The 12,611-nt window shown below is 44.5% G+C and overlaps 1 protein-coding gene across 2 annotated transcripts; it reads left to right on the forward strand.

The window, feature by feature from the left end:
• The first annotated feature begins 3,043 nt into the window (after positions 1–3,043).
• On the forward strand, positions 3,044–9,244 carry LOC144727371 (putative E3 ubiquitin-protein ligase DTX3). 2 transcript variants are annotated; one of them, XM_078606153.1, is made up of 4 exons: positions 3,044–3,129; positions 7,011–7,363; positions 7,577–7,794; positions 8,020–9,244. In XM_078606153.1, exons 2-4 carry the CDS (start codon positions 7,022–7,024, stop codon positions 8,087–8,089), a joined length of 630 nt encoding a protein of 209 aa, XP_078462279.1. In that variant the 5' UTR covers positions 3,044–3,129; positions 7,011–7,021; the 3' UTR covers positions 8,090–9,244. The 2 variants fall into 2 exon arrangements, with proteins under 2 accessions (XP_078462279.1, XP_078462270.1); XM_078606144.1 differs by lacking the exon at positions 3,044–3,129 and adding an exon at positions 4,577–4,663.
• The last annotated feature ends 3,367 nt before the right edge of the window (positions 9,245–12,611 follow it).

The following is a 12,611-nucleotide window of genomic DNA, read 5'->3' on the forward strand; positions in this document are numbered from 1 at the left end:
CAATGACCACAACACAAGTAGTCAAAAAAGCAAACAAAAAGAAGCAACTCTGATAAGGATGATAATATGCACTGTCCTTGAAGTTGATTGGCCCACACCCGAGACGGCTTTCTTTAGAGCCTAGTCCCCATTGGTGTAGGGCCAGATGACACCAGAAGGCGTACAACTCAAACACAGTGCAATATCAGAGTATTGAGAGCTCGGGGTAAGCATTTACACTATGAGATCTCTTTTACCAGTGGCAAAATATGATAGTAGGTTTTTACCCTTTTAACTGGTACAAAACTGACACCTTTATTCAAGGCATCATGTTTTCAATGACCACAACACAAGTAGTCAAAAAAGCAAACAAAAAGAAGCAACTCTGATAAGGATGATAATATGCACTGTCCTTGAAGTTGATTGGCCCACACCCGAGACGGCTTTCTTTAGAGCCTAGTCCCCATTGGTGTAGGGCCAGATGACACCAGAAGGCGTACAACTCAAACACAGTGCAATATCAGAGTATTGAGAGCTCGGGGTAAGCATTTACACTATGAGATCTCTTTTACCAGTGGCAAAATATGATAGTAGGTTTTTACCCTTTTAACTGGTACAAAACTGACACCTTTATTCAAGGCATCATGTTTGCAATGACCACAACACAAGTAGTCCAAAAAGCAAACAAAAAGAAGCAACTCTGATAAGGATGATAATATGCACTGTCCTTGAAGTTGATTGGCCCACACCCGAGACGGCTTTCTTTAGAGCCTAGTCCCCATTGGTGTAGGGCCAGATGACACCAGAAGGCGTACAACTCAAACACAGTGCAATATCAGAGTATTGAGAGCTCGGGGTAAGCATTTACACTATGAGATCTCTTTTACCAGTGGCAAAATATGATAGTAGGTTTTTACCCTTTTAACTGGTACAAAACTGACACCTTTATTCAAGGCATCATGTTTTCAATGACCACAACACAAGTAGTCAAAAAAGCAAACAAAAAGAAGCAACTCTGATAAGGATGATAATATGCACTGTCCTTGAAGTTGATTGGCCCACACCCGAGACGGCTTTCTTTAGAGCCTAGTCCCCATTGGTGTAGGGCCAGATGACACCAGAAGGCGTACAACTCAAACACAGTGCAATATCAGAGTATTGAGAGCTCGGGGTAAGCATTTACACTATGAGATCTCTTTTACCAGTGGCAAAATATGATAGTAGGTTTTTACCCTTTTAACTGGTACAAAACTGACACCTTTATTCAAGGCATCATGTTTGCAATGACCACAACACAAGTAGTCCAAAAAGCAAACAAAAAGAAGCAACTCTGATAAGGATGATAATATGCACTGTCCTTGAAGTTGATTGGCCCACACCCGAGACGGCTTTCTTTAGAGCCTAGTCCCCATTGGTGTAGGGCCAGATGACACCAGAAGGCGTACAACTCAAACACAGTGCAATATCAGAGTATTGAGAGCTCGGGGTAAGCATTTACACTATGAGATCTCTTTTACCAGTGGCAAAATATGATAGTAGGTTTTTACCCTTTTAACTGGTACAAAACTGACACCTCGGGTGTGGGCCAATCAACTTCAAGGACAGTGCATATTATCATCCTTATCAGAGTTGCTTCTTTTTGTTTGCTTTTTTGACTACTTGTGTTGTGGTCATTGCAAACATGATGCCTTGAATAAAGGTGTCAGTTTTGTACCAGTTAAAAGGGTAAAAACCTACTATCATATTTTGCCACTGGTAAAAGAGATCTCGTAGTGTAAATGCTTACCCCGAGCTCTCAATACTCTGATATTGCACTGTGTTTGAGTTGTACGCCTTCTGGTGTCATCTGGCCCTACACCAATGGGGACTAGGCTCTAAAGAAAGACTTTGTTCTAGAAATATATAAAGGTTAATTAGAGAATCTGAAAAAAAATGCATTTTTAAATATCTGTGAATACAAAATATGATGAAGGTGATATAGTGGATATGATGTTGAAGACAAATGGGAAAAGTGCATTTGTGTACTCTGACACTCAAGATGCTTTGACATTTTTTTTCCAAAAAAATTTATTCGACAGATTACAGCTAACATTCCAGATGGCTTAACTGAAACACAAGTCCATAATGCCATTTTAGCTGTACAAAAACGTGTTCAAAGCATTATATTCAAAACAGATAAAAGACTGATGACAGTTAATATTAACACGTAGGCTTTTGCGACCAATATCATCCATAATAGTTCTTTTTTGCGTTAGATCGCGATCTAACCCAAAAACCTCTATTATGAAAGTGAATATTGTAGGAAAAGAAAACAGTTGATAAAGCACGGGATCAGTTGTGTGAAATATTACTTGATTATAGTCAAGGTCCCTTATCAAAAATAATAAGCCGGTGACTAACATGACCCTGAATTCTGCCATGAGCTCCACCAAAATCCCAAACCAAGAAAACGAGAAAAAAGATACCTGCGCAATTTGTTTGGAGGAATTCAAAGATAAAACATCACTGAGTAAATACAACCACTCCTTCTACAAGAAATGCCTTGATCAGTCAATGAAGGTGAAGCCAGTATGTCCAATCTGCCACACAGTTTATGGCAAAATAGTAGGTGATCAGCCAAAGGATGCAAAAAGAACAACAACAACTTCGACAAGTTGTTTACCTGGTCACGAGACATGTGAAACCATTACAATAGACTATGCCATTCCAAGTGGCACTTTTTCTTATAATGGATTATTCCGCCTGCCTTTGCTAGCATTAATTCATCTTTAGTCAATATACATAGTTCAATTCTGCCTATCTCATAAAAACTGATACCAGGAAACCTTTAGAATGTGAGATGACGACAGTCACACAGGCGAGACAGACCATTATAACTGCTGGAAACCCCCCAATCTCTATCTTTGTTCCATATGCACTGCTTCTTGGGCAGGCACACAAAAGTCCAGCCTTGTGAATCAACTGCGGTACACACACGAGTGGCAAACACAGAGGGAGTTTCCTAAAATTAGCAACGTATATAATAGTTAAAGTGAAGTTAACAGTTCGTAAAGGAGGCTGAGGTACAGCCTGCTCTGTAAGGCATCATCTTTCTCCGTTCCTGATCCCTGTGGCGTGGCTTGAGGTGCCAGTGGCAGCAGTGCTGATAATGTAAGTACTTTACAGCGAATCACTGTTGTACATGTAAAAGCATTACAATTCAACAAACACACTATATAAGTATATTTTGTAATATAAGTAAGTATACAGCACCTCTATATTTGACACAGATAAACACTTGATAGGTGAAACCAGGCAAGATCAAAACGCAAATGGCTTTGCGTTGTCCAGTTATATTAAGCATAATTGTGACCTCACACATGTATTAAAACAGTTTACGTTGGAATGGGAAGTAAAAAAAACATGTACATTCAGGATGTCCCTAGACCCCTGAGCGCAAATACATACATCGGCACTGTGATTGCCAGCCAATGTCCCATTGTTGTCATATACGGTGCACTGCAAACTATCACCCAGGTTTGTGTTCGTAAATCAACGTTGGCTTAATGTTAGCAAAACACAGACTAAACCAGTCAACATTGGCCCAATGATGTTTGCTGTTTGGATATATATATGAAAATACAAGAGCTGACTTTATAATTCTGTATTTAGCATCCATAGCATATTTGTGTTGCTCAAGAATATATTACAGTACTGTATAGTGTATACAGCAAATAATAGTACGTGTACTGCATTGTAATTTGTATGGTCAATTGCTAATCTACTGCATGTGCTAAGTAAGTTGTTGAGGCACCGCGGTGTAATATGTTAGCGGCAACTATCGGTTTGATCCAGACCCTAACGCTTGCTGTATATTTGGAGTTTGCACGTTCTTCCCGTGGTCGTGGATTTTCTGCGGGTCCTCCGGTTTTTCCATCCACATTTAGAATACACGTGCGTTTAAAGTATTTAGCTGCTGTACATTTCCGCATGATAAGCCACTTTGTTGAGCTATTATTTGTGGCCTGGTCGCTTCTGAAAATAGCTATATAGCTCAGTGGGCTTCACCTGGTAGAATAAAAAAAATTGTTTAGTTTAATAGGACACTGGGATCGTATTCAATCACCCAGAATCTTATTAAAATTATTTATTGACACTGATAATGCTGCGTTGGCAGTTGTGGAACAAGCACAATGAACACAAACAAAACTCAACACATTCTTTAAAACACTGGGATCTTATAAGTGGGGGGGGGATACATAATAGGTGACGTTACTCTGGTGAGAATTTATCCTTTGAAAAAAAAAAAATCTGATGACCATTTTTTTTGACTTATTCTGTTTGAATCAATGCACATACAGGTGCCAAGTTTGGCACCAAATTGTGCACCTTTGGGCTGGGGCCATATTCAATTGCCTACTCCGAGAGAGTTTAATACCCCTTTAGCTCTGTGGATCTATGATTTGAGATAAGTGGCGCACAGCAAAATGTTTTTACCATTGAAATACCTACAATAAGTTATTTAATCCGACGAGGTATATTATCCACCTGGCTAGGGAATATTATCCACATGGCGAGGTATATTTATTATCCACTGGGCCGCGAATCGGCGGATGCATGAACGTGAATAAGACGCCAACTTTGAGCGCCGTTCGCCTGCGTTGTCTCCACGCTCCAGTGCGAACGTGCATGGCCATGAATCTCGGTGGGTCATTCCGTTAAGTTCGTGCCGTTTGCGAGTGTCGGTGATGAATGTTAAGTGCGTGTGTCGGGGTTTTTATTTATTTAAAGCAGTGGTTCTTAACCTGGGTTCGATCGAACCGCAGGGGTTCGGCGAGTCAGTCTCAGGGGTTCGGCGGAGGTTCAGACACACACCCGACTCATATGATTCGTGATGACACTTCCTGGCTTGGCCATCATTGGCTGCAAGTGATCACGCTACATTTTAAAGGCAGTGGCTATTTAACAGCCGCGAAGTTTTGTTGATGTCGGTGTGGACAGTCGGTGGTAGCCGGCACCTTTGAGCGACGTAGATGAACGCGATATCGCTACGGTCTTAGAATTACCGAGATCGGCAGTGGTTTCGGAAGTTTATTTAAATGCCAGACGATGACGGCAAGTCCTCGAAACCGTCACTTGCATCAGCTGAGGTGTATCGCTTTCTTAAACGTGACTTGCAGTTTCTGTGCAGTATTCACACCGACGATGACGCATGCAATTTTGTTAAATCGTCCAACATTTATGTGTTTTTTTCCGTCAGTTAAAATAGAAAAATGTACTGGCACTAGTGGTGATCGAACTGGACATGAATTGCAATTACAACACGAATAAAGCATTTAAATAAAATGAGGAATTAATTTCCCATTGATCATGGCATACTGGATGTGATGTACTGGGTGCTGAAATATGTTGCTGTCAAAATCAGGGAATTGATGCGCATTGAGAGTCAACGATAGCGAAAATATGTTGCTGTAAAAAAAAAATCAGGGAGTGAGGTGTGAAATACAACGTGGGGGGGAGGGGATGTAAATGACCGTGTGATCAAATGTGTGAATGAATATCGCTTCAGGGTATAGAGAGGCGGTGAGCCAGAGGAGAAGAGGAAACTCTTAAGCCTGGACTTGAACGTAGAAAGATGCAGCAGTAGGGATGACCAGGGGGAGGGAATTCCATGCTTAGCGGAGACGGAGAAAAGAAGCGGTGTCACATTGAGCAGACATAGACTGGGATCTTTGATGTGAGCATTTACTTAATGAAGAGGAGAGTGAATAAAGTGGGAGATGTATAAAGTGAGAAATCGAAATGGGAGATGGAAGCGGAAGTAGGCAGGGACGGGTCCATGGCACATTTTTTAAATGGGGTTGACCGTGTGGGTGATTTTGGAGCCCTTGGGAGCTGGTGGATAATTCAGAGTTACTGGTTTGGGGTGATGTGATCAGTGTATCGAGGTGGTTTTTTTCTTCCAGGTGTACATGGGAAGTCTTGTGGCAGCATTCTGGATTATTTGGAGTTGCCAGTTGAGGAATCTCGTTTTGCCACCAGGATGGCGAGATGTTATCTCCCTTGCCTGGTATGCAGGAGGTGTCCTGGGTTCGATCCCAACCCTGACGCTTGCTGGATATTTGGAATTTGCGTATTTTCCCTGTGGTCTCCTGGATTTTTATCCGGGTCACCCGGCTTTGCACCCCACAATTAAAAACATGCCTTTCGATCATTTGGCGATTATACGTATCCACATATGATAAGCCACTTAATGAGCTATCGTGCAGGGCAAGGTCGCCTCTGAAAATAGCTTACCTGATAAATAGTTTAGTTTATTATAAAATATACATTACTGTATAGCATTTGGATTTAAACTACTGTGTGTAATCTTGATTTGAAGTAGATTGACTGGTGCATGGGAGCAGTGTTGAAGTTAGGGAGACAAGTAGCCATGGGACCCAGATTTATTAATGTCAGTGGCCCCAGCAGATGGCTCACCTCCATGATTTGTGTTTGGGCGGGGAGGGTAACACGAGATGAGCTTCAGCTTTCACGTTTGCCCGTGCCCACGCAGTTTTACAAAGTTGCCAGTGCTTATACAGGTGGCATTGTACATGCCACAACGCCGAGGAAATAAAGGCACCTTTTTATTAAATCTTCACATACAAACCCCCTTCACTGCACATCAGGAGTCCACATCACCCCATCCCCACCGCCTACCCACGGAAAGTCGCCCCTGTCCACGGTTTCGCTTCTGTTCACACTAAAAAACTGGAAGAAGCACCACAAGAAATGTTGCACGAGTTGCATCTGCACAATGTACAAGCACTTGGCTGCTAAAGCTACATGTTAACCTGATGCTTAAAGCAACCTTCACAAACACCAAATTACTTTAATCAGGTAAAATAAAACGCGTTATTTTTTAGCAGTAAGTTTTTATTACAGCGCTACCTGGCAGTTACTGTACTGCATTATGGCACTTGATTGATAATTATTTCAGGACACTGAGTAACAGTGGTTGAACAATATCACGTGACTGTGTGCAATGTAATGCATGTGTTCTGTGGCAGATTAAATATCCATGGGGGTGGGAGCACAGAGGACGATTGTAATGAATGATGAGAGCACTCATCACGATCCAAGACGGGAAGATGATGACAGCTGTTCAATTTGCATGGACGGCTTCACAAAGATGGTCACCCTGGACAAATGCAAACACTCTTTCTGCAAGGCATGCATAGAGCAAGCAATGAAAATCAAACCAGTGTGTCCAGTATGTATCACATTTTATGGAAAAATTGAAGGCAACCAGCCTAAGAACGGAACCATGTCCTCATCAGTAGATTCGAAGAGCCATCTGCCCGGCCATGAAGAATATGGCACTATCATTATAAAATATAACTTTCCTCATGGTGTGCAAAAGGTAAGATATATACTACAACTTCATATATGTCTTCATATATGTTAATTATTGTACGCACTGCCAACCGTATGATAATCGGTCGCCATTGCAGTTTGTGCAGACAACAATAAAAGTAACCTTTGGTGGAACTTCAAAGTATGTAATAGCTAAAAATAAAATGTGCATACTATGTGTGGTTTCTGCACAGTTGTACATCTTCCTCTTGTAATGCAGGCCGAGCATCCAAATCCTGGAGTCAAATTTTACGGGGCAAGAAGGACGGCGTACTTGCCCGACTCGCCAGAGGGACGGCACGTGCATTCCCTCCTGGAGAAAGCTTTTACTCAGCGGCTCATCTTCACTGTAGGGACGTCCACAACCACGGGATTACAGAACTGCGTGACCTGGAACGATATTCACCATAAAACCAGTAAACATGGTGGACCTGAAAGGTAAGGCATACTTACTGAATGTTCTTTCTTTCTAGTGATTCCAGCAAACATTTGATTTTAACTCAAATTTATATCTAATGAAGCTTTGTCTCAAAAAATATGCTTATAGTTATAGTAAAGTAATTAAAAATACACTCAATAGTTATCTCTTAAATATAATGCATGCCAGTCATGTGAATATGTATTCCAACTTTCTGAATGGTCAAAAAATGTTTCTCTTTTTAGGTATGGATATCCTGACCCTGATTACCTGCACCGAGTCAAAGAAGAGCTGAAGGCCAAGGGCATCTACTGAAAATGGGATATGCAATAATTTTGTGATTACAGTATTTTTGTTTGATTTATTTTATTGCTTATCATTTTAACAAGTGCCTCTTTTAAACATAAATGTGTTGCAGAACTAACCTCTAGTGACAGCCCTAAGTTCTGAAAAAATCAAAAATTTCAATGGGGCCATTCTTTGCAGATGACAAGTATTTCCTACAAAAATAATACTTATTTTATTGACCCGAAAGGGATAAAGGGCTAAGGCGACCTCCAAATGAATTTGAACTTGTGCAACCTTAAGATTTGTCAATCTGTAGCGCCACCCAGCTGAAATATTAAGGTTATCAAAAGGACAGCTTCTCAACACTGGTCAGTGCTTGGTGGGGAAGAGTAGGTCAAAACTAGTCGTAATACCATGACCGGGAACCAACTCTGGTTACCATTTTATTTCTTAATATATGTTAATCGTTGTACGCACTGCCAACCGTATGATAATCGGTTGCCATTGCAGTTTGTGCAGACAACAATAAAAGTAACCTTTGGTGGAACTTCAAAGTATGTAATAGCTAAACACAAAATGTGCATACTATGTTAACCATTGTGTCCCCACTCTCCAGTATTAAAAGTAGCAGACTGTCGACGGGAAAAATATGTAACAATTAAACAACTAGACCATTAAGATTTTGTATGGAATCTTCAATACTGTACAACATACAGTAATTGAGATTTAGAACACGCAGCCATGATAGCAATAGCGCTTAGAATCATTGGTATGTCGTCCTACCAGAAACACTGTTTTGTGTTGCACAATATTCGCACAATATTTTTTCTGGCTTCTCTTTGAAACTGCAAACTGGCGCAAACCATACATTGCTAGTTTTATTTTGCCTATACATTGTTGTTTCCCCGTTTCAATGGAGCCACGCGATGGGCAACAGAGGAGAGTGTGGCAAAGTCCATTATTGTATTATACCTCAATGCTCCCACCAACTTGCTCTGATTAACGTAAAGTACAGTATGGTCAAATAACTCCATTGAGACACACAACATGAGGGCGGTCCTTATCCAGCAGTGGATGAAAATTTTACTTATTTGTAGTGGCAGTGGTGTTAGCATTATCCTGTGTTGTCCCTCATGCATGAACATGTATCGCCTGACGGAACAAATACAAAATCGAAAATAAGCTACTTCCTCTTTTTCCACACGGTACTTTTCGACATCGACTGACACACTCCAATACAAACCAACTTCACCACTAGAAACGCAGCTACAGATGTGCCAGGCCTCTGTTTCTTATTCTTATTTCAGACAAAAAAATAGACAGTACGTGATGGTGACTGATCATAACTCTCCTCCATAAAATATTACCAACTAGGCTTTTAGTAGAGCCAGAAAAAAAATAATAGTTCATGCATAATGACTAAAGTATATATATGCACAAAAAAATGTCTGCTTACTACCACTCTATTATTTTAGCAGGTAAGTCCCACTGAGTTACGTAGCTCTTTTTAAAAAGCGACATGGCCACAAATGATAGCTCAACAAAGTGGCGTATGTGGACACTTTTCGCAGCCAAATACTCAAAAATACGTATCCTAGCACTGATGTTAAAATATCAAGTGATTTCACAAAAAAAAACTGGAGGAAGGCATGGAGAAGCCACGTCAACCGTGAGAAGAGAGCAACGGCGTGCGATGGAGGAAGCTTGAGCCATGGATCTCTCGGCAAAGAACTTAAGAGGAACAATGTGGACCCAATAAGCAGCTATACCATTGCAAGTCAGCGTTTTTTTGGGTTTTAAACCGATAAACTAAGGCCTCCCTATGCCATACCCGTCATTGGGATATTTAGTTTTTACCATACTTCACGCTGGTCAGTGCAGATTAGTGAAAGGGGGAGGAAGGACACGGTCTGTTCACAGATAATACCAATGTAATACCGTTGAGGACTCTTGGACACCCGGGGTTGAGGCACACGTATTTATTCCGCAACAGTTGTCACAACCGCGGACATACAATACTGGAGGGGGTATCGGCCCCCTCACCCGGCTAGCTGGGAATACACTGCTAGCTATCTCTGACCTACCTCCTAGTCCTCCACTAACGGGCTAGGGGAGGCTGTCTGGCCCGACACTGGTAAGTCGGGCTACGGTACCCGGAGTCCCAGAGCACTAGCTCTGGTTCTCGGGACCACGCCGCTGGCTCGGTCCTGCGCGGCCCTGACAAGGGCGGCGTCCCAGGGGAGTCCAGGGCTCTAGCTAGACGATCTTCGGTCTTCACTGGTTTAGCTTTAACATTCTGCCCCGAGCTCTCTGACACATCCCCCTTTATACTCAACCCCCGCTGAGGGGTGGGGCCCCGGGCTGCCTGGTGCGGACGTCGTTGAGAGCACCCCCCCCGTGCACTCACGTAGCCCGCCCACTGTGTTTGTTTCCCATAAGCTGCCATGCATAACGGCTCTCTCTCTAACACCTCTACATCACCCCCCCCCCCGCATAGCTTGCAGCCGTCCCGGCTGCCAACATACAAAAAAAAACGACAATAAAAGCGCATTTACCCCCTGACCGCGCGTATGCCTCACTATTTTTCAACAATAACAAGAACAAGACAACAAGAACGCAACAGCAAGAAGAGAAAACAACCCGACGCACCCCCCCGATTAAATACGAATTCCGTAAAAACAGTCTATACACAATTTGCAGGGAACCCACCACACACACAACACGCAATGAACACAACCTATGTACACATCTTCTGGCCTCACAACAGTCTGCGCATTTTAGCGCGTGTCCGTGCAGCGGGCCCCTCACACGGGGTAACCCCGGGTGGTGGACCGTCAGGTGGCAACTGTCCGTCTCGGAGTGAGTCCTCATCCGACGCCGCGTGACCCTTGGCATCCCCAGGAGGGGTGATCGGGCGTGAGCCCGTCATTCCTGATGCACCTGGAGGTGGCACAGCCGGCAAGACATTAGGTGAGCGCGACGGAGACGGACCCAGTGAGTCGGTCGACCCCCCACATGTTTGGCCACGCGTGTGTGAAGTGGGGATGTGTACCGCAACGAAGGGTTTTAATCTAGAGGGGTGGACGAACCACCGCCGCTTCCCCCATTTGATGCGCACGCACTGCGGTCGCAAAACCTCGACCACCTCCACAGGGCCCCGCCACGGCCGCACCAGCTTAGAGGAGGTTGCGAGTGGCACCTGGGGACAGTGCAGCCATGCCTTGTCCCCCGGCTTCCACTGCAGCATGTGCGCCCGACCCAGTCTGAGCCGCTCATTCGCTTTCTGACGGAGGTCAGAGTTTTGCATGGCAGCATCCCGTGCCTCTGTCAATTTGGCCAAATTTAATTTTACATGGTCAGCCAATTTAGTTTTTCCCTGAGGCGCGGGGATCTGCAGCTGGGCACGAACAGGCGGGTCAGGTTCGCGGCCGTACATGAGGTAGAAGGGTGAAAATCCCGTAGCTGCGTGGGGGGCCATCCGGTACGCCGCCAATACTCCTTGAATTTGCAAGTCCCAATCGGTCTGTGAGTCCGACACCTGCTGTGACAACATTGACGCGATGGTCCGATGCAGACGCTCGACCATCCCGTCAGTCTGCGGGTGATACGGGGAGGTACGAATTTTCTTCGTGCCCAGGAGCTCACAGACTTCTTTGAGCAATTTACTGGAAAATTTTTTGCCCTGGTCGGTCAGCAGCCGCTCCGGAGCACCTTTGTCCAGGACATAACCTTGAACAAAGGCCTCCACGATGGCTGCTGCCGACTGGTTGGCAAGGGGCCAGGCCATAGGCCAGCGTGTAAAATACTCCACACCAGTTAACAAATATCTATTGTCCCTGGGTGTGGCGGGGAATGGGCCCAAAATATCCAGCGCGACGAGTTCGTTAACTCTGGACACTTTGATTGACTGCAAGGGTGGGTTAGACACACGTGCTGGCGGTTTTCGTTGCGCGCACCGAGGGCATGACCCCAGTAAATCCCCGACATCCTTCGTTATGCCTGGCCAAAAATAATCGAGTTGGAGTAAGGCGAGGGTCTTTTGGGTCCCCAGGTGTAGGAGGCGCTCATGTGCGGCCCACACTGCCTTGCCTCGCAACCCCGAAGGGACCACCAGCCGATGTCAATGGGATTTTCCGTCCCAGTGCATCAGCAGACCATGCACCAATTCCCATGCGTCGGCATCACCCCTGCCCTGCCCAGCACAGCCGACGCGACGACGCAACCCGAGGAGAGAGGTATCCTCCATCTGGAGGCGCCCCCATTCATTGACGGGCATCCCCAACAGGGAATCTTTTCCCTGTTGTGCGATTGAATTTGGAACCAATGTTTCGTCGTGGCCGGCGGCCGCCAGGACCGGAACCGGTATGTCCCCTGCTGGCCTGCAACGTCCCGACCCCAGGAGGCATGCACATTCGGAGGTGGTTGGCATGCGCGACAGAGCGTCAGCATTTGTGTGGCGAACGCCCTTACGGTAGGTGGTTTCAAAATCAAAATCCTGGAGGATCTCCAACCATCGGGACAATTGTCCCAATGGCTGTTGAACTCGCAG

The sequence above is a fragment of the Lampetra planeri genome, chromosome 2, assembly GCF_965212315.1.
Source record: "Lampetra planeri chromosome 2, kcLamPlan1.2.h2, whole genome shotgun sequence".
In the NCBI taxonomy this organism is placed as follows: domain Eukaryota; kingdom Metazoa; phylum Chordata; class Hyperoartia; order Petromyzontiformes; family Petromyzontidae; genus Lampetra; species Lampetra planeri.

Bases quoted from the DNA above. Each gene is read 5' to 3' on its own strand.
- LOC144727371 (XM_078606153.1), top strand. From the start codon at position 7,022: ATGGGGGTGGGAGCACAGAGGACGATTGTAATGAATGATGAGAGCACT. The intron at 7,364-7,576 runs GTAAGATATATA...CTTGTAATGCAG, and splicing joins TTCCTCATGGTGTGCAAAAG to GCCGAGCATCCAAATCCTGG. The intron at 7,795-8,019 runs GTAAGGCATACT...TTCTCTTTTTAG, and splicing joins AAACATGGTGGACCTGAAAG to GTATGGATATCCTGACCCTG.